We start from the raw sequence: 20013 nt of genomic DNA, 5'->3' as shown, positions 1-20013 counted from the left end.
CCGCCGAGGGGTGTCGGTGCGGGCTGCAGCAGCGTGGCTTTGTTGAAAGTCACACCTTAGCTATGCCGGGCTAACAACACACCTTAGCTGTGCCGGGCTAACAGCCTCCTCGGGTACGGGGGTTGTCGGCGGCATCCTGAGGTCCCGGTGGCGGGCAGAAGCAGCGATGGCCACCGCGCTGCGCGGCCGGTTCTGCCTGCTGGGATCTGAGCCGGGGGAGCAGAATTGCCTGGTCAGCAGCGTCACCGAATGCGGCAATATCGATGAGGGGGTCTGAGCTCTGCTGTATGTGACTAGATTTAAAGTACCTATTATCTTAATATTTTTTTAGTAGTACTGCCTTTTAAGCAGTCCAAGCATCGTGTCTGTCCAGAGTATCAGTGTTTGAGAGGGCCATACGATCATTTAGTATGTGCTAGATCTCGCCATGCTGCTGGTTGAATGCTATTTCCAGTGTTTGCTGAGCGATGGCAGTCATATTCTCGGTGTTCTACACCGGGGTACGTCCGTACCCAAGCTGAAAGCGTGCGTGCAGCACGTGGAGGTACAGCTTGATGTAATGTCGTTTCTTCAGAAAACAGCAGGGAAGTTGCAGTCTCACAGAAACTGCAGACTCTTTGGGCCCCTTGAAATGCCAGGTTCTTCACCGGAGTAAATAGCCTGTTTTGAAATCCATTCTGATATTGGCTTTATTGCTATCGATCCCTTACTTATCTAAATTACAGCTAATTTAAGTGTCTGCACAAGCTGCAGTCTTGTCTTTATGACTAAGCCTACACGGTTTGGGCATTCTGAGTCTGCTTCATATTTTCTTAGATAAATTTGCCCCGACGCTTTCAGAATCTTTTTAAGACTACGCCAAAGGGAACGACGTGATTATTCCTGGCCGTTCAGTCCAGCACGTACCCACCACATTCTGAAATAGCGATGTGAAGGTTTGATGCCTAATTCAATATCTTCCGCTATCCAGAAATCACAAATGAAAATATATGGTGAGTTATAGTTCGCTGTGAAAAGCTGAAATTTATTTAGATAAAGCTTTGGGGTTATTTCTCACATTGTTCTGTAACTCATATTAAAAACAAAGAGTTCTTTCTATTAGAATTTTTGTAGCACCTGTAGATTGTTTTATGGCTTAGGTTAAAGGCAATAACTAAGATGTCAAACTAGATTTAAAAACTTTTTCTGCTTGCCGTGAATAAGATGCATATTTGCCTGATGCCACTTAAAGAAGAGTTTATTTCTAATGGGAAAAGGGACAGAAATAGTCTTGGTTTGAATACCGGAGCGTAACATGAATGTATTTAAAAGGCTGTCAGAGGGATTCATAAATTCTAGAATTTGCACAAAAGGCAAGTAAATGTATTTTTAACATAAGTCTTGTTTCTCTTTTGAAAAGCAATGCACATAACATCCTGTTTCCCATAATACAGAAAGTAAGAGATCTTCTTAAATGGGTTTCAGTGGATAGTATGCAATATTTCGTTACAGAACAAAAGTGTATTCAGCTTTTAGTCATATTCTGAGGATGTAACTGCCCATAGAATATTTTATCGGTCTTTGCAAGTGTCCAGGACAGGAACCATCAGACCCTTTTCAGTTAACAGAGTTGATCTCCGAGACACAATTGAGTAGGTTTAAGAGAACATGATAATTTAGAGCAAGAATGGATCTTGTGGGTGCACTTATATCTAGTCTAGCAACAGCAGTGTCACAAGCAACTCCACCAAATCCTCCCCTCTTGAATGTGTCAGCCCTCATTTTCTAAGTTGAAGGGCAATTTTCCTGTTACTCCTGTTAATAGGTTGTCTCACCCTTGATGTCCAATGGTCAGGTATCTATTCCCAGTTTTCCCATTACATTTGTTTATGGCCATCACTGCAAGCTTTCTACATCTTAAATATCTCTTCTCTCTGACGCTGCCTTCATCCCCTCCTCAGTGTCCTTCTCGAGAAGTGGCACATCTGAAGGCTGTAGAGAGAGCAGTAGCTCGGTCCAGAAGAACTTCGCAGGCAGAGGGAGGATCCCTCGCCAGCTCTTCCCAAGCAGCTCAGTTCGGTGCAGCCCAGGGTGGCCCCGCGGTATCAGAGAGGTAACGCGGCTGCAACCGACCGTTTTACCTTTAGACAGGGTAGTTTACTTTTAGACATTTAGATTGTTTAGTTTTTCTTACTGGGTAACAACTGTTCAGAAGATTGTAACGGGAAGACTAGCGATCTCCGGAGAGCCTAGCACCTGGAAGTAGAAACCACGGCAGGAGCAAAGAGAAGAGTTAGGTGTTGTGAAGCAGGGCCAGACTTCAGGGGCACTGCTGAAAGTCAGCTGCTGCTAGGCTGGGTTGGGCGACTAAGGAATGCGGTAACCTTTTGTGCGTACCAAAAGGCGAAGAAGTAATTTTTGGCCTCGGGCTTTTGAGTGTTCAGTCAGAAAATATATAGCATCACTTTTTAATTTTTTATAATTCTTTTTTTGGCACGTTGCTAACTTTTGGGACTAGCCTTGATATATTCGGTTTGTACTCTGCCAAAGGAAGCTATATGGTTTTGATTTTGTTTGGGGGGTTTTTTTGGTATATTTAATTGTCAGCATTAAGTAGTGAATATTTTTCAGAGCTGTGGAGATTTCAGCCTTTCAGATAAATAAACCAAATCCATGCAGACTTCTTTCTCATTGAAATGAGGGAGAAAAGAAAGTGTTGGTAGCAAACTGAAAACATGATATTGGCAGATAGGCCCTTTTCATCTCCAGAGTTTCAGGAGGGTCTGTTTAACCGTGGTGCCAGTCTGGTGGCTGGTCCTTGCTGATTGCCATTGCCATTAAGTTGCGTGAAGTGGTTTGCTTTGTGATCGTAGTCATCTTAAAAACCACGTAACTGATGTGGACAAGGTCAGAACTGCAACAACTCAATTAGAGTAGTTTGTCATACTGGGTAAAGCCAAAAGTATATTAATGAATTGGACACTCAATACTTGAGCACTTCTTGGCGTTGAAGGGAATTCTGCAATGGGAGCCCGTCTTCAGAACGAAACAGTTGGTGCAGGGGACCCAGCATTCCCACTGCATCTGTTTTTTGGGGCGGGGGGGAGGTATTGTCTATAACCTAGATGTGTAAAAATGAATAAACAGGCAGTTTATTTACATATTTTGTCAGCTGTCATGTTTAAAATATTTATCACCCAGCTGCACTGGTGTTCTGCACGCAGCGATAGTATAGCTGCGTTATGTAGGGACACAAGATTCATTACGCTGAACAGATGAGAACGTCCAGAGGACTCGCTGCTCCTTTTTATTCTCTTCATATTTCCCCTCTTGACAGGAGTTTTGAGGCTCTCTACAACTGCGTACAGAAAGCATCAAGACTAAAGACAGGCTTCTGCAGATTTTTAAATTGTTAATAATTTACTTATAACTGCACAATATCTATGTTTGGGACTAGAGAAAGTACTTATTAAAATGTTTGCGTGTTTAGGGACTGTCAGGAGAAGCAGCAAGCTATCATGTTGTTAGAACTCTTTAAGGCGGATTTTAAATAGAAAGGTCCTGCCAGAGAAATTGTCCCCTTTTGCTCGTGGCTTTGCTCTTGTTGTCAGAGCAGCTGTGTCCTTACTACTTGTGCTATTTTCCCTTCCGTTTTTGACAGCAAAAAAGGTTGTCAGGAGCAATAGATATTTATTCTAGAATATTCAGAAAATACATAATGTAACGTTTTGAGAGTGGCTTGCTTTGATTCATGCCATTCCATTAATACTGATTTAAGAATATGAATAAATCTGGTAGCAGACAGCATTAAGTGCATTTAGTGCAAGATCATTGGTGCTCTTAGAGACACTAATAGATCTATACAGGGGAAAATAAAAACATAATTAGATTTTCAGACAAAAGTAAATTATCAGTTTTCCTCTAGAACTTAATCATCTTTTTAGTGATCAGATGGATAGGTAACCTAGTAGTTAAATGTTTGCCAGTGTTTCCATTTTAAAAATTTGGGCATCTGCATTATAAGCATTCATATTTCATTTCACATGTACACTTGTCTGTGTAACATGTTTTACGTCCAAAAGCAGCAAGTGCCGTATTGCTTTCAAAATGTTTCTTATATATTGTGTTCAAACAAATGAAAGTTCTTCCATGTTCAGATTTCCGTTTTGATTTTTAAAGCGTGGTTTAGTAAGCAGTGAGGACCTCAGGATGAGAAGATGCCACTTTTCTTTGGCAGAAGTATTTAAATAAACTCTTGCAAGGGCTTGAACTTCCTATTGCATCCTAGTTTTTCTGACTGCATGCTCTCATCGGATTCATGCATCCCATAATACATATTTAAAACATGTATGAACAATATTTAAGAAAACAGAATCAACTAATAAATACAAAGTTTAAAGAAAAAAGTGCGAAGTTTTTCTGCCACGTCCAAAACAGCTGCAATAATGGAACAACGCAAATCATGAACTTTTCATAATAAACTCATTGGAATTTTGGATAAAGGGTGAATTTGATGAATTATGAAGATTGCTGAAGAAAAGTATCTATTACATTAGATCAACTCAACAGGGAAAACATGAGGGAAGAAACTTAAAGGCAAGAAAACAGGCAATTGACTTATAAACTCACAGCGTGTAAAACCACAATAATCCTGACCTGCATGCTGTGTGCTGTTCCAAAGCAATAAAATGGATTGGTGCAAGCCATAAATATTAAAATAAATAAGTAATTGACATTATACATCTTTGAACTATTGGAAATACCACGTGGTAGAATTCTCTTTCATACTCACTGTAGGCTTCAAATTGTCAAAACGCTGTTGATGAAGAAGATTGCTAGGGGAGGAAAATGTATTAAAAGTTTGAACTGAGATAATTTATAGTGCTTTGTTGTAAAGAAGCCTGCAGAGTTGTAATTATCCCCAAAACAAACATTATAAACCCTGGAAATTTAGAACTAGGATCATATTTTTGAAGTTTCAAATTCATGAAGGTATGGAAGTGTGTAACTCCGACTTGCAAGGCAGTTTTCTCTCCAGCTATGGTGACATCTTGAGGTGGGACATGAACACCTGGTTTTGTCGTTAAAACAGCAGTGGTCATTGAAACTCATTCGTCATAATTAAAGAGTTATTATCAAAGGAGAGGTAAAATGCCTAAGTGCAAGAGGAAGTAGCGCTGCAGTTTTACATTGCATTTGAGGTTTGTAATTTGTTACCCCTGCTCCTTTAGCAGAGTTAACTTTTTTTTGTGGCGCGTGGTTATTTATAATTGAGCAACTTTGAGGTGGAGAACATTTTTCCTGAGAAGCCTCCATCTGTGCTCTGTAGGCATCTCTGTTAATATTTTTATTGCCTGTCAGCATCATCCACCAAGAGAATACCCTTTATTAAAGAGAAGCTGGTTGATTGGGGTTTGTACTTGTTTGAACAGTGAGATGACTTTAGTTCTGTATCCTCTGCGTTTCTCTGTAAGCAATCCCGTTGAACGTCCTAGACAACTCAAAGGGTAAATGAAGGACCTCCCAATCGCAAAATCAAGTCAGGGACTGGGGAAGGGGGTGGTGAAAACAGCAGTTAAGGCGTGTGGAAAGCTTAAAGGAGTGAAGAACTGAATGAAGGAAAATGGGTATTTATTAGGAGAGTCCAGTTCTGCTTAATTTGGCAAGGGCAAGGACCAGCAGATCCGATGCAAAGGTGAAGGAACAGGCTGCTAAGCAGAGAACGCAAAACCCATCGCCTTGGGACAGCGGGCAGGAGGGGGAGGAAATCGGGTTGGGAAAAACTCAACCAGTTTCTCTTTTGTGCTGTCAATAACAGAGATTACACACACGTGCCATTTGCAGTCCTGTAACCTAAGCAATTCCTAATGGCTCATTCACTGCAGTTCTTCCAATGTGACAGATAGGCAAGGGCGTCATTTGAACATGCAAACTCATGAGAAAGATGTCAGGAGTAACACGGGGTGCACTAGGGTCACAATTCACCCCGTAAAAGGGACTGTGAGTGTTTCTAATTGAGTGCTCAAGCATTTTTACAGTTGTGGTATAGAAGGAATAATTTCCCACAAGATGGGATAAAAGTAATTTAGCTGAAGGCTTTATTGCAGCAAGGACTGTAAGCAGCGCCTTGCGTAAAAGCACAGCAACAGCAACAGAATATTGCCAGGAACTGTGTCAGCTGTAAAAGTTAGTCCGGCTGTGAGAGCTTGTAGGTACACAAGAAACCGTATGCCGTATCAGCTTTATATGCAGTAAATTTCTTTCTTTAAATATCAGGCAAATGTTTATTTTCCTTTAGTTTCCTTTCCTTCCTCTCCTTTTTTTGTCCAGTACAGCTTAAAGTCAGGTGGTCTCCCTTTTTTTTTTTTTTTTTTTTCCTTTTGGTCACTCCAGGGTAGCATCTGCTATTGTTCCTTTTGAGAATGTGGATTTGCAGCCACTTTTTCTTTGCAACCTTTTATGTTGCACAGTCTCGCTGCTTTACTTTGATGGAAAAAAAGGAATTGCCATTTGACTTGCAGAAATAGGTTCTGGAAAACAGTAAAATGAAATTTCCATTTACTTAAAAGAAAAACTGTACCAGCTCCAAACAATTATCCATCAATAATGTATTTGTAGCTAATCAAAGACCACATTCTCCTAGCTTTTTTGATTGTTTGCAGATACTGTATATTGGTTTATATTGACAATATTCATTACAGTAAAATGAAATTGTAATCTCTATAGTGATAAATGTGACGCCACCTGATCTGCAGGCAGTGCAGGAAGAAATTATTCGTAGGTGGGGACCGTGTTGTAATAGAGCTGCAATTCAAATAAATGTGTCCCTTTTTTAAGTGTGTAGATAATTACATCAAAATAAAAGTAACTTGATTCTAAGGATGCAATTCAGAATTAATTCTACCAAACACAGCTCTTCACTCGGGTGGATGTTTGTCGCCATACTGCCTGTTCTCCTTTTACAATAACTTGGTTTAGTAACTTGATTTCCCTGCCCGAGCTGCGCCCACAGCACTGCAGGTAGGAACCAGCGTTTCCCTACGGGACTGTAACCCTGCCTTCCCATCCTGCTGCTCCGGCCCGGAGACCCTTACTACATCCTTCTTTAAACGGATAGTAGTTCTTCCTCCTTCCAGTACTTTCTCGAACTTTGCTAAACTTGATAGTATTTCTTCCTCATTCCAGTACTTTCTCAACTTTGCGTTCAAGTTTTTTTTATATACTTAAAACAATCGCCCGTGTATTTCAGCTAGTGATTTAGTCCTGCTCTCTGGCCTTCAAGCTTATTTAAAAAATGAGTGTCTTTCTGAAAGTTCAGCCCCACCTGATGGCACTTACACCCTTTGTGAAAGTCACTGAAAAATAGTTTGATGTGCTCCTCACAGAAGTACACACTGTTATATTGTAACCACAAAAATATTAAAAATGTGAATAGCAGCTTTGTGGATTTCCAGTAGCAGGATGATAGACAGCACCTTGGCGGTGTGGGTATAGCTGCAGAATTGACAACTGAAAGAGTACTGAGTTTTGTTTATAGTTTACCTGGAAAATATTATTATACTAATGCAGTATACAAACATTGTACATTCCAGAAGTAGTGCTTCAACAATATTTGGAAGTAAATTCTGAAATTTAACTACAGTTAGGTTGGACTTGTGGGGAAAAGGAAGGTTTTACCACATCTTAATGTCGCGAATACGGTTATCGGTACAGGAGTTAAAAATTTCAATGAATCCATTCATCGACAGTTAATGTTGAGGAGTTTCTTTTATATGTTCTACTCATGCAGGTGATACTTTTTTTTAAAAAAAAATAAATCAAAAGCATTTAAATTTTTGAGGCTTTCTAAATATGCTGGGTTTTTATAATGACTTTTTTTTAATGTTGAGTTCCTGAAACAAGTGGAACACACCTAACAAATTCATTACAATCTAACACTTCGATGCCATGCTGAAATTATTCCAAACTTCATGCAACTTTGATACTGCAAATTCATTAGCAAGCCCTTGGAGAATGTTGTTTCAAGGCAAGCGGCTAGTCTATGCTCGGTCGGAGGGTAGATGAACAGTGATGAGAGAAGGGAAGCCTATTGCTGACAAAAACGGTTTGTCTGGCTCAGATCAAAAAAGGCCCATGAAGAAACTTCTCCGATTTAGTTGAAGCTTTTGACACTTTAGGAAAGCTGTTTGGTTGAGGTCAGTTTGCTTAAATCATGTAACTTCTGTGAATTATTTCTTCACAAGCATCTGACTTCAAATGAAGTTTAGGCTTTACCAAGTTACAGTATTTGTTTTCCTCTCTTCCAGAATAAGAGTTTGTTGAGTGCTGATGGACTTGCACATTCGGCACACGTGGGCTTATGGCTTCCGAAGGTTATTTGTACCTATCAGAGGTTATTTGGATTTCGTGTCTAGGTAGAAATGAGTATTTACCTAGCATGCTGTTAATAAAGGTATCTACATCAGTGTAGGTATTATCCAGCACTCGGGGGACCCATGATTGTACAAAGTAACAAGGCAATTTGAGAGTCTGTAATATATCAAATAATTACCTAATAAAAATAGCTTTAAATAAGATGCTTACATAATAAAAATAACTTTTAATAGGCATATGTACTAGTTCTTAATAGGACCCATTTATAAAACCAAGATGATTTGCTTTACTAAACATGAATAATTAATTTGGAAATATATTTTTATTTTGTGACATTCTTAGCATCAATTAACGTCAATTTGTTAGTTTCTTAACACCAGTTTGTTAGAAAAATTTTAAAATTCATCTTTTTTCAGTCTGAACTTTAATCTTGAGCCAAAAGCGGGGAAAAAAACTCTGAAAGACAAATTGGTATCGCAAAATCCATTTTCATACTACAAGATCCAACTCTGGCCTAGTTACTGTAGTTTTACTGCTGTTTCTGTCAGGTACAGTAATCCTTCATTCTGTCTTTCGTTAATTCTTTACTAAAAAAAAGGCAATATAGGTAAATTTAGTCATCAATCTATTTTTATATTTGTTTATTTTTTTTGAATAAATCCTGACTCAACAGCTAAGTGACCAGTTGAGTTATTAACTATTGCCAGAACTGTTGGTTTGGTGAGATGGGGATACCATGCTGAAAGGTTTAATGAAATGTCATTAAATTAAAATTTTTTCATTTCTGAACTCAGTTTTAGGTAGCTTATTTTTTAGAATGCCTAAGTAGTCTGAAAGCTATTTCCCACAAAATTGTTGTGTGTTTTAACAATAAGGCATCCTATTACAAAATATAAACCATTTAATAAAAATGCAAACAGCGCACTGAAAGTTCCTGGAAGTTTTCCAATTATTTCTATCTTCTCAAAAATTTTGTCTGTTTATACATTTTGTAGCAGGTTCTTTGAACTCTGTTCTGTCAATTCTTCAATTATAAATTCAAATATTTTATACCCAAATGAGCACAAAAGACATGTTTTAAAGAACATTATTTTTTTAAAGTACCTAGGTATTCCACTACTAGTTTCCCAATCTGAGAGAAAAGCTGTTTTATATGCACTTGGAATACATGACAACCAATTAGCTCGACACCTACTCAGCCTCTGTAATTCTTCCATCTTCCACAGCGAGGTCTGTAGTTTGGATGCGTAAGGAAACTTTTTTCCCACCTTTCCCCTTTCATATTTAATTCCTCTTTTTATAGGTCAAATTATGCAGGATTTGTTTAAAGCACAGGAATCTTCACTATTTACTGCTGCTTTAAAATTTAGGTATGCTTTTCAGTAGGTACCTAGTGCTAAAAACATACCATCAAGGAGGGAAACAAAGGGATGGAGGAGTTTTCTGAGCCAGTCGTGGGTCTGGAGCTGGGCAGAAAGCATCCTTACTAAGTGCTTTGCACTAATAGTAGTGGAAAACAAAGTGTAGTTTTCAATGTGACATTCTTGACACAAGAAAACTACTGTGTAAGTAAAGCTTGTACAATTATTTGGCTGATGGTTCTAGTTTAGAGATTTTTCATGCTTGTAAAAACAACCTTTACAGATGTTTAAATGGGAAGAAATAACTACAATCAATAACGCTTTATAATGCTTTATAACACTTTCTTTAAATCCTGGCTTTTTTGTTAATAGTTCTCTATACTGATATTTTATTCATGTTTTTTCTCTTGTATAATGCATGTTGAGTACTGTTTCTGGATCTTATGATTTCAAAAGAATAAACCAGAGCGCTGCTGGATAGCTGCATGTGTGGTAGCATTGTTCATCTCTTCTCCATTACCCTTTAAAGAGTAACAACTTACTTTCTGTGTGGGCTTCTAATTAATGTGCTCTTCTGCATCTCCTCTATTGTTTTAGTTCTGTTTCTCCCACAAGGGAAGATTGTTTTCCTGGATTTTGTAATCAGTGACCAGACATTGCTAATGGCACCAACTTCCAATTCTTTCTAGGAGATTGGTATATTTTCATTCTGCTTCAGTTTTTTTTTCCAGAAATCTCGGTGAGACCCTACTCTTGATTGGTAACTCCAGAGGAGTTCACTCTGGGAGGGGAAACTCACTGGACTTTGGGAATGCCATATAGACTCAGAGGCCTAACATCATTCATTGCACTCAGAGTCAGGTGTTTTGAATATGAGTTATGTCTGCATATAATTGACATGAAATTATATCAATAACCACATCCTTTAAGTCAGAATTAAAATGGGAAGTATGGAAGCTGAAGTGATGGCTAATTACCATTAAAAGTGAAATTGCCTGAAATTGCTCAAAGTAGAAAGGGGAAGAAATAAAGTAAGTTTAAAATGCAATTATATTTTTTAGGTCTTTCCAATATTTTTATAAAATGTACTGCATAAATTGCTCAAAGTTGTAGCAAAATTAGTCATCGTTAACTGATGTATGCTAATCTGTGTTGGTTCGGCTGCACTTTGAGGTTATGCTAGCTCATATTCTCCATTTTATTTTGTAAGCAAAGGCGATACGGAGAAAAACCAACCAACATACAAGACAACTTTGTCTTTGTCCTTCATACTTTGCCAAATGGTACCTTTGGTTTGAAATCACGTACTTTTGCAGGCCATAGAGACCCACCTAATTCGAAAATCAAGTGGAGGGCTGACGTACATCGCTGAGTGGAAGGGTGGGCTGCTTGAACACAAGATGGGACATCTGACTTGTTTTGCCGGAGGCATGTTTGCTCTAGGAGCAGATGGAGCACCTCATGACAAGACGGGCCATCACATCGAGCTCGGTGCTGAAATTGCTAGGACTTGCCATGAATCCTATGATCGTACAAGTAAGTACTGTATTGCAGAGCTTACTTTCACAGTTTGACTTTGTGAAGGCAGCCATCGGAATTTTTGCATAACGCTGAATGAAAGTTGTAGGATGGTGAGAACTCTTCATCCTTTCTGAGCAAATGCTGCTTTGCTCTAAGAATGGCTGCTCTGTTTTATAAATAATTTCTATGCGCCTGAATCATATCTACTCACTCTAGTAATTTACGTGACAGCTTTTCTTTCACTTTGCCGATTTCTGTATAGCTGAACACAAATAAGAGAGGGACCCTGTTCATTTATGCATCAGTATAGCTATTAATCATGTTTTATGCACAAAAAATTATTTTTTCTCACTTCTGTTGGTACAATGCTGCAAACAATAGAATTGCACAAAATGGATTTCTGTGCAGGAAATTTCTGTGGATTTGTTCATCTTCTTATAGAAATAACACTGGCAGCATTTCAGGTCTCAGCGTGTTTTTTCCAGTTTGATATAGAAAAGTAAATATCCTCATCTTTTAAGCAAAATTTCACATATTGCTAGTTATATGAAGTCTTCCAGAATGCAAATGTTAGCATCACTGTTCAAACTGGAGCTGCTGTTTAGGGCATTGATGAACAGCAGCTCTCTTCTACTCTGAATTATTTACAAAATATTGAAAACAGGAGGTGCTGCAGTATCATTCAGAAACTACATACCTTCGGGTGGGTAACTGGCTTTGTGTCACCGGAAAGGATAGTTGATTTGGTAGGTTAGATAATTTGAAACCTTTTTTAATGCCTTTATTTTAGTGTGTGTTTTTATATTGGCTAGGCATGAAACTGGGACCAGAAGCCTTCAGATTTGATGGTGGTGTTGAGGCCATTGCTACAAGACAGAATGAAAAATACTACATCCTACGACCAGAAGTCATAGAGACGTACATGTACATGTGGCGGCTCACTCATGACCCCAAGTACAGGCAGTGGGGATGGGAAGCTGTAGAGGTAATGTTCTGTTGGACTTTTTCCTTATTAAATCCTAGTATCTTGTTAAGTGAGCTATTGAATGATACCTGGATATTGTTTAGCAGATGGAGAGTAAATATTTATTTATTTTAAATCAATAATATCAATTCAAATTTCCAGAGATTCATTTACTAAATAAATGAAGTAAGATCATTTTCACAAAACCCAACACTGCTGGTATATATTAGAAAAATACCTTGTGATTTCTCCTTCTTAAATACTTCTCAGATCAGGGTCATATTTGGATGCACTGTTCAAGATGTTGAGTGTTGCTGCATATGAATGGGAAGTGCAAACGTGTCAAATTTGAGCCTTGCACATGGAAATAAGTTTTATGAAGTGTATTTTCAACAGCAATTGTACAAAGGTGATTTTGATTAAGGTGATGAAGGCCAAGATGAAGTACTAGATAGTACCGAACATTTGAAAAATGGGTCACTTTCAAAAAGCATAGGTCATATGGACTGAACTCCATTAATGGTAACAATCTCTTCTAGATTTAAATTTCTGTGTCCCGCTAGCCTTTGAGCATCAAACAGTCATGCGGAACCTGGCTATTGCTATGTGTGTCTGTCTAGCACAAGCCTTCCAAGAGGGGAGCTAGTCTATACTGCAAAAATTGGCTTGCCAAATCCATTGTTTCCCTTATTTCAGTGGTTAATCACTCTTACTGTTAAGAGACGAAAGCCTTTGGATTTAGCATGTTTCATCCTCCAGGCGTGGGCCCTTATTACACTTCTAGAGTTCACTTATTTTCTCCTCACGTTGATGTTGCCCTTGCTAAATTATCTGCCTTTCACTCATACTTTGGAATTTCTAAGCAGACTGAGATCTTATAGGAGATACAGGAAGCTGAAGAACAATATTTTTGCAGCTCTGTATACACAAGAAAAATGCGAAAGAATCCCAAAACTCTGTGCAGTATTTTGTTCACAGTGACCTCTCCTTTGCAGAGTCATTGCTTTCCAGGATTTCAAAAACATCGTGTTTGTCAGTTTGCCCGACACCTCTTGTTTTTAGGAATGTATGATTATAACTTTCTTGGATGGGCCTACACCACTAGTTGTAGAACATTGCTCTGTACTAAGGGAAGAACACGTAGGCTTGTGTCGTGCAGTTTCTTATCCCCGAGGGAGCTTACTAGAGAGCTGTGAGTTATGATTCCATATACCTGGCTGCAACATGACATCCACCGGTTACCTGGCTCCCTCAACGGCAACCAAGATTTGTAATTGTATTCAGTATTCACTGTGTGAGATACTGACTGTATCTCAAATGTTGTGCACGTGTTGTTGAGTGTTGTGAAAAAAGAATGTTTCAAGTTTGGTAATTAGATATTCTTGAAGAATGAAATTTATGGTAAAATCTGCTTTCCATAAAAGAATAACTGCTAGCATTAACTATACTTCTGCTCTCTAACTTCTCCTTGTTTGAATATTCACAGCAATTCCATATCTGTAGCCAATGCTTTATTCAGCTAGGTAGACTGTAGTTATTTAGGACATTTTATTTGCCTCCCTCAGGTGTTGCCTCTATCAGCCTTGAAACAATATGCTTCTGAGTTAATGATTCCAAAGCAATTTTTTTTAAAAAAAACTCTGATTTAGAGTGCTGTTTCCTTCCATTCTTCTTCACTAACACCACCCATAGACACGCATTTTACTACTGGAATCTTCCCAGGCAGATTATAATTGGAATATTTACGTGGCTGTTTATGGAAGTCATACCACCAGGCTTCAGCAATGCCAAGTGTTCCTTCTCCAGGAGATGTTTTTCCTGACTCATCGTTGCTGCCCACACTGATAACAGTGTTATAAACAATTGAAATGTTTTCCTTATTATTATTCTTTACCCTGTTGGTTCAGTTTGTGTTTATTTCAAGTTTGTACACTCATTTACCTTCTTAGCGCTCCCCATGTGTTCCTTGTTTAACATTCTCATGGTTGCTCTCATCTGGCTCTAACATATAGTGGATTACGGCCTGTGCGTGGGAGATGCAGCTGGTCCCATTCTGTACAGGCCCATCTTCAGCTGTCCTAACATGCAGTTGTGTGTTTCACAAAAACAAATCTTACAGCTTCACAGAAGTTACATGGTCAGTTGTAGGTTTCAAATAATTCTTTCTCTTTTTTTTTTTTCTTCTTCTTTGATATTTATAGCCATACAGCTCCACCTGATACTATATTTTTTTGTTCCAGCATGTGTCACGATAGCTTACTGCAACTATTTCATAAATTCTGCTCCCTCTTGCTCCTTGTTCTTGCACCAGAGCGTGCGTCACTCCACCCTTTTTGTTCTTGGGGAAGTCCCTAACCACTGAATACGGTTGGTTTCGTTACCAGCACCTGTTGCATGAAGAGGAAGCTGAGATTGAAACAAGAAAAAAGGGGGAACAATCAGGCCATTTGTTGTTGCCCAAAAAAGTTGTTTTTTCAGGTCTATTTTCAACTCATGACACTGGCAATAAGAACTCATTAGGTTTGTTTCCCAGTGCCCTTGTAGTAGAAAAGGAGGCTGCTCTGTAAGTCATGACTTCTAAACTCTCCAACAAGTCTATTAATTCTTTCTCTAACTTTTAGAGACTGAAAACATGCTCTAGCCTCTCCATTTTTTCTTTGGGAACTTGCTGTGCTGCTTTAATTTGAGTCCAAGATCATTCTGTATGTACTTCAGCAGTTGGAGAAAATGCAGTTATGACCAACAGCAATATCCACTGTTACTGAGTCAGAAAGGTTTTATCAGCTTAGCTCATGAAAGTCTCCCTTTCTGCATTATAAATGTGGCACATAATTTGAATTCATAGCACTTCCTTTGTTTTTTCTCTTTATGATACTTTGAGACTGTCAGCCAGTTTTCACTCTGCTTGATATTTTCCATTACGCTAGCATAACTGATCTTAGCCACCCTCCTTTTCTGAGAACTACTAATTTAAAATGTGTTTGATTGTTACTACCCCACTGTCGCTGTGAACATCACTGTACAGGCACAAAAGGCCATTACTACCAGTTAAAGGAAGGTGATATCCAAGAGCCTTTTTATTGTACTAATGCTGCAGGTGAATGTCCTGTCCCTTTAGTTAAGTGGAAAGTAGCTTTAAGGGGTAAGAAAGATCCTTCCTGTTTGCATCAAGAAGATACCACCAGATGGGTAATGTGGTGCAAGTTAACCTCTTCATTTACATCATAGCAGTGTGTTCAGGTACCTATATGGTATCTCCCTACAATGAACTCATAAAGAAGGCTCTAACTACATGTCAGAGCACCTAAACCATAAATTTGCTTTTATTTTACCTCACCCTGTTTAGAATGTAGATATTTCCTTGAATAGTAGCCTTATCATTCAAGCTGAAGTTCTCCTTCTGCTGTGCCTTGGAAAACATAATCTTGTGTTTGACATTGAAAATCCAGACACAGATTCAGCATTTTGAATTCATTGCAGGTTGAAGTAGACGAGAGGGAAGGAGTACCAGCCAGGGGAAATTACTTGTTTAAACTTAAGTATATTTGTCACTTAGTAAAAGTGTCCAGGAAAATTAAAGAACCTAAAGACACATAAGAAAAGACAAATAGGCCTTTTATATTTTAAAGGATCTCTCCTGGAGAAAAATCCCTTTTAAACATATAATAGGCAGCTTACTGTCCAGTGAAAACTATGGAGAGCCTGACATGGAAGCTAAATATATGCAGATAGCTACAGGGACTCCAGCAAAAACAAGGACATTTAGGATATCTACTCACAGCAAAACACCAGTCTTGAACAGCCTTTAGACCAGGTGGAGGTGATGGATACCTCAGTAATTATTAGTGACTTTTAGTCACATCTCTCATCAGAAAATGCTTATTCTGCCCATTTACTTGGTTTAGACAGATCTTCTGCCTTCTCGTAGCTTTTTGCTGTATATGATTTGAAAGGCTGCATCTTTCTCTAAATAAAATCTACACATCCTGTAATCACTTCGATGATATTTGTAGTAACTTCAGAAATGGGGGAACTAGTTGCCTTCCATCCCTCCATCAGGGCTTTGATAAAGCTCCAGGTATTTCTGCCACAGAGTTGTTGCTCCAATACCTGTCTCCACAGCAAGCACCATGTTTCAGAGTGGTGTGGTCCTGAGTGAATGTAGTAATCCACCATGCTTACCATCATTTTCATTGTGATAAGTTCATTAAGGGCTAAAGAGCATTTTCTGGATTTATTTTTTAATAAGTTGTTTTAAGTACAATCATCTTAGATTCTTTTCACTCCTTTATTATACCACATGATATCAGAGAGTTGTTATAAAACAGAATAAGAAAAATGAAGAGGCTAAGAATACTTTTGTCCTTGTTAAATAGGTCAATTATAAAGAAAAAAGGTGAATGAATATTTTTAAACAAAGCAGTGATAACAGAACTAATATTCAAATAAGGTATTGGATAGCAGTGTATTTAAAGAAGTTATAGCTCATATGTAGGCATATAGGTGCCACCTTTCTAATGCAAACACCTGTCTAAAATAACAGAAAGCAGCAAAGTTTATTGAATAGTACAACCATATATACCTTCCACTCTTCCAGCACCACGTACATGGGTTCTGCCCTTCTGTAGACACCCTTCAACTGATCTTTTTTCTCCTTCAAAACTAGCTGATCATATAGAACATTCCCGTGGGCAGAAATTATATCTTTAGGGGGTCCACGTGCTCCTTTTTATTGTAAAATAGGAATCAATCATCTGTTTTACACCTTGTATCTGAGTACACAATTTGGAAACTAGTTTGAGAAAAACAGATTCTTACATCTAAACCATGTTGCGTGCAGTCCAGCCACATACTAGATTTCCGTGTACTCCTGTGTAACGGACAGAGCTTTTTCAGAAAGGTATCAAAGACAAATAGTACCTACTGCAGAAAAGAAATTCAGTCACAGCCCAGTATCAGAGGTTTCCCATTGAAAAATGAAATCATTGCAAAGACAAACCAGACAACTCACACAGAAAATGGAGAGTTGTCTTTCCTTTTTCGAAGCAACTTGCAGGAGGTAAGGCAAAGACTGGTCTTTACCATGGTATTCAATTCTATCATCATCATTTTTAAGCACTAAAATATGACCAAGAAAGGTATATGTGACACGATCTCTGAAGACTGATAGACAAAGCCTGTGAGAGAGGCTATTGTTATTCCTGTTAAAAAGAAAAGAAAGTAAGTGAAAATCCATATATCTTTACATCCATATATCTTTCCTTCTGAAAACTGGTTTGTGTTCTTCCTGAATGTAATACTAGACACGTGTGCCTATGTTTTTTTTTTTTAAAGAGTTTTCTATCAAGAACTTCATCTAGTTTTCTCTCTTTATCAAAAAATTTGTGACTTTCTTTGGCTAGTTTTATTGTCAAACAAAGAAAAAAACAACAGATGATTCATTTTGTTAATCCCACTGTGGTGGGTTTTTTCCCCCCTCTTCAGGCACTGGAAAAACACTGCAGAGTCGATGGTGGCTATTCTGGCATTAGAGACGTTTATAACAATCATGAAAGCCATGACGATGTGCAGCAAAGTTTCTTCCTTTCAGAGACACTCAAGTAAGTTAAGAAAGTTGACTTTCATTAATATGAAGTAGTTCCTGGGTATCATCTTCACAGAGAAGTATTTATCATTAGTACCCTTGACATTCACGTAACAAAATCTGACTGAAATAGTAGAGCTTTTCTTAGGTGACAGGAAGCCAAATTGCCTTTTTTTCCCTTCTATATCAATAAAGTAAATTCTACGACTTCTGGAAATTATCTTGACTTCTGAGGAAGGTACTTCATAGTCTTTGTTGTGAAATTACATCTCCTAGCTTTGATAGGATCTAATTATATATGCCAACACTAGTGAAACAAATTTACTAGATAGAGGACTTATCAGGCTTGTATTGCATACCTTTTATTTTAAAACTACAGAAAAAGAAAAAAGAAGTCAACTTGCCTGGTAAGCTCACAGGGCCTGTTAAGAGAGAAAAACCAAAGCTTTCATTATCTATCACCGTCTCCTAAGTTTTTACTGAAGTAAAGGAAGTTTTGTCTTGGTCTCCATACTTTTTTTTTTTTTTTTTGCTGTGCAAGAAAATGTTGCAGAGACCAGAAAGAAGCAATCATGCTTCTTTTACTAGTGTAATACACTAGTAAATGAAATATCATAAATACATTTATACATATGGTGGCATTTTTTTGCGACAACATGCTCCCTCTGCTATACCTTTTAGATTGGTCTATCAGAATCAGACCAAGAATAGCCTTCAGGGAAGGATGGTGATTGAGAAAAAGTAAAATTTCATTTGCTAAGCAGACTGTCATCATTAAGCAGACTTCAATAAGCATGCTACAGTAGCTACCCCCTTGTATCATGACGATAAATAGAATGTTGGATTTGTTTATTGGTTACTGCTGGGTTTAATAGACCCTGTATTAGTAAATGGATGCCCAGGCTACTGGTCTAGTGCTAGTTTTTGTGTTTAAAAATCCTAAGCCAGAGGTTGTTCTCAGAAGTAAGACAGGATTGGACAACACTATTTTCATTCCTAGACCTTGATACATGTGGACATTCAGGAGGGAAAAAAAGTTACTATGGTTGTATATTATCAAAATAATATGTAATAAAATTACTGAGGATGAAACGGAAGTGAACTGATATTTAACCTTGATAGCCTAAACTTCTTTGTCCTCTATCAGGATAGAGACATTCTTTTGTTGGTCTCCAGTTGCTATTGCCCTTGAGTCCAATCCGAGTTGAGCAGCCCCAAAGTTTTGTGCTGATCATTGTGATGCTGGGACTTACTGGTGTTTTGTGTTTGGTCAGCTGTTTCCATTGATACCTTCATCTAGGGAAGTCACGTATTTATGATTTCCCAAAAACTACTGTAGTTTCACTTCCCTGATGTGGTCACATTTCCTGCTTTTTTTTCTTGCCAGGTACTTGTATTTGCTGTTTTCTGAAGATGATCTTCTTCCATTTGAACACTGGGTCTTTAACACAGAGGCTCATCCTCTGCCTATTCTTCACAAAGACTATGAGAATAAGGAAGAAAACCAGAAATAGATGAAGTTATGCTTTGTTTCATTCCTTAGGTTTCTTTCCAGGACTTGGGCACATGATTTGGTTTTAAATTCCTGAGTTAAATTTTTAAATCAAGTGTTTTGCAGTCTGTTTTCTTTAACAGTAAATATTTATGAATGGACCCAAACTAATTATAAAATCTCTAATCTAACTGAACCACTGCTTAGAAGAGAAATAGGACATAACTCCAGATTTTGTTAGGCTGCAGCGTCATCTTGGCCAAAAAGAGCAGAGAGTCTGCATGTTACTTGTTTCCCGTTATGCTTATAATTTGACTGCAAAATTTTTTCTCCTCTGTGAGGAGATGTCTGCTTTAAGCTGTAATATTTTGCCATGTTGCAAAAAGCCATATTGAATTAAGTATAAAGAGCTTTTTTCTTTTTTTGTTCTATGTTAATTTGTTTTGTGTGTCATCCAAGACAAATCTTGTGACTGTGACAGCCTCTTCTTATGCGGGTCTATCATTACTTGGTAAAGTATCTGATGTATTTCATTGTCAATGAAGTCTACATAGGAATATTTTCATCTCATGCAGACATGACTCTGAAACTGCAGTATACGTTGAAGTTAAACTAAACTAATTTCGATGAATTTAGCGCATTAGTTAGCAGACCTTAGTTTTTCAGGTTTTTATTAGAATATTGTAATAGAATAAATTGTTTCCTCCCTTTTCTAAGTGGTGTTAATCTCATGTCTTTA

General features: G+C 38.0%; 1 protein-coding gene across 1 annotated transcript; it reads left to right on the top strand.

The window, feature by feature from the left end:
* Positions 1-166: 166 nt before the first annotated feature.
* On the top strand, positions 167-19696 carry LOC104164773 (mannosyl-oligosaccharide 1,2-alpha-mannosidase IA-like). Its single transcript, XM_009704215.1, has 5 exons — positions 167-271; positions 11030-11249; positions 12047-12219; positions 17683-17798; positions 19170-19696. Exons 1-5 carry the CDS (start codon positions 167-169, stop codon positions 19294-19296), a joined length of 741 nt encoding a protein of 246 aa, XP_009702517.1. The 3' UTR covers positions 19297-19696.
* Positions 19697-20013: the final 317 nt, after the last annotated feature.

This window comes from Cariama cristata, unplaced genomic scaffold (assembly GCF_000690535.1).
Source record: "Cariama cristata isolate BGI_N322 unplaced genomic scaffold, ASM69053v1 scaffold2547, whole genome shotgun sequence".
Lineage (NCBI taxonomy): Eukaryota > Metazoa > Chordata > Aves > Cariamiformes > Cariamidae > Cariama > Cariama cristata.
Note: the sequence above shows the minus strand (reverse complement) of the source record. Positions and strands in the feature narration are given on the sequence as shown.

Bases quoted from the DNA above. Each gene is read 5' to 3' on its own strand.
- LOC104164773 (XM_009704215.1), top strand. From the start codon at position 167: ATGGCCACCGCGCTGCGCGGCCGGTTCTGCCTGCTGGGATCTGAGCCG. The intron at 272-11,029 runs GTCTGAGCTCTG...GTACTTTTGCAG, and splicing joins GCGGCAATATCGATGAGGGG to GCCATAGAGACCCACCTAAT. The intron at 17,799-19,169 runs GTAAGTTAAGAA...TTTTCTTGCCAG, and splicing joins TTCCTTTCAGAGACACTCAA to GTACTTGTATTTGCTGTTTT.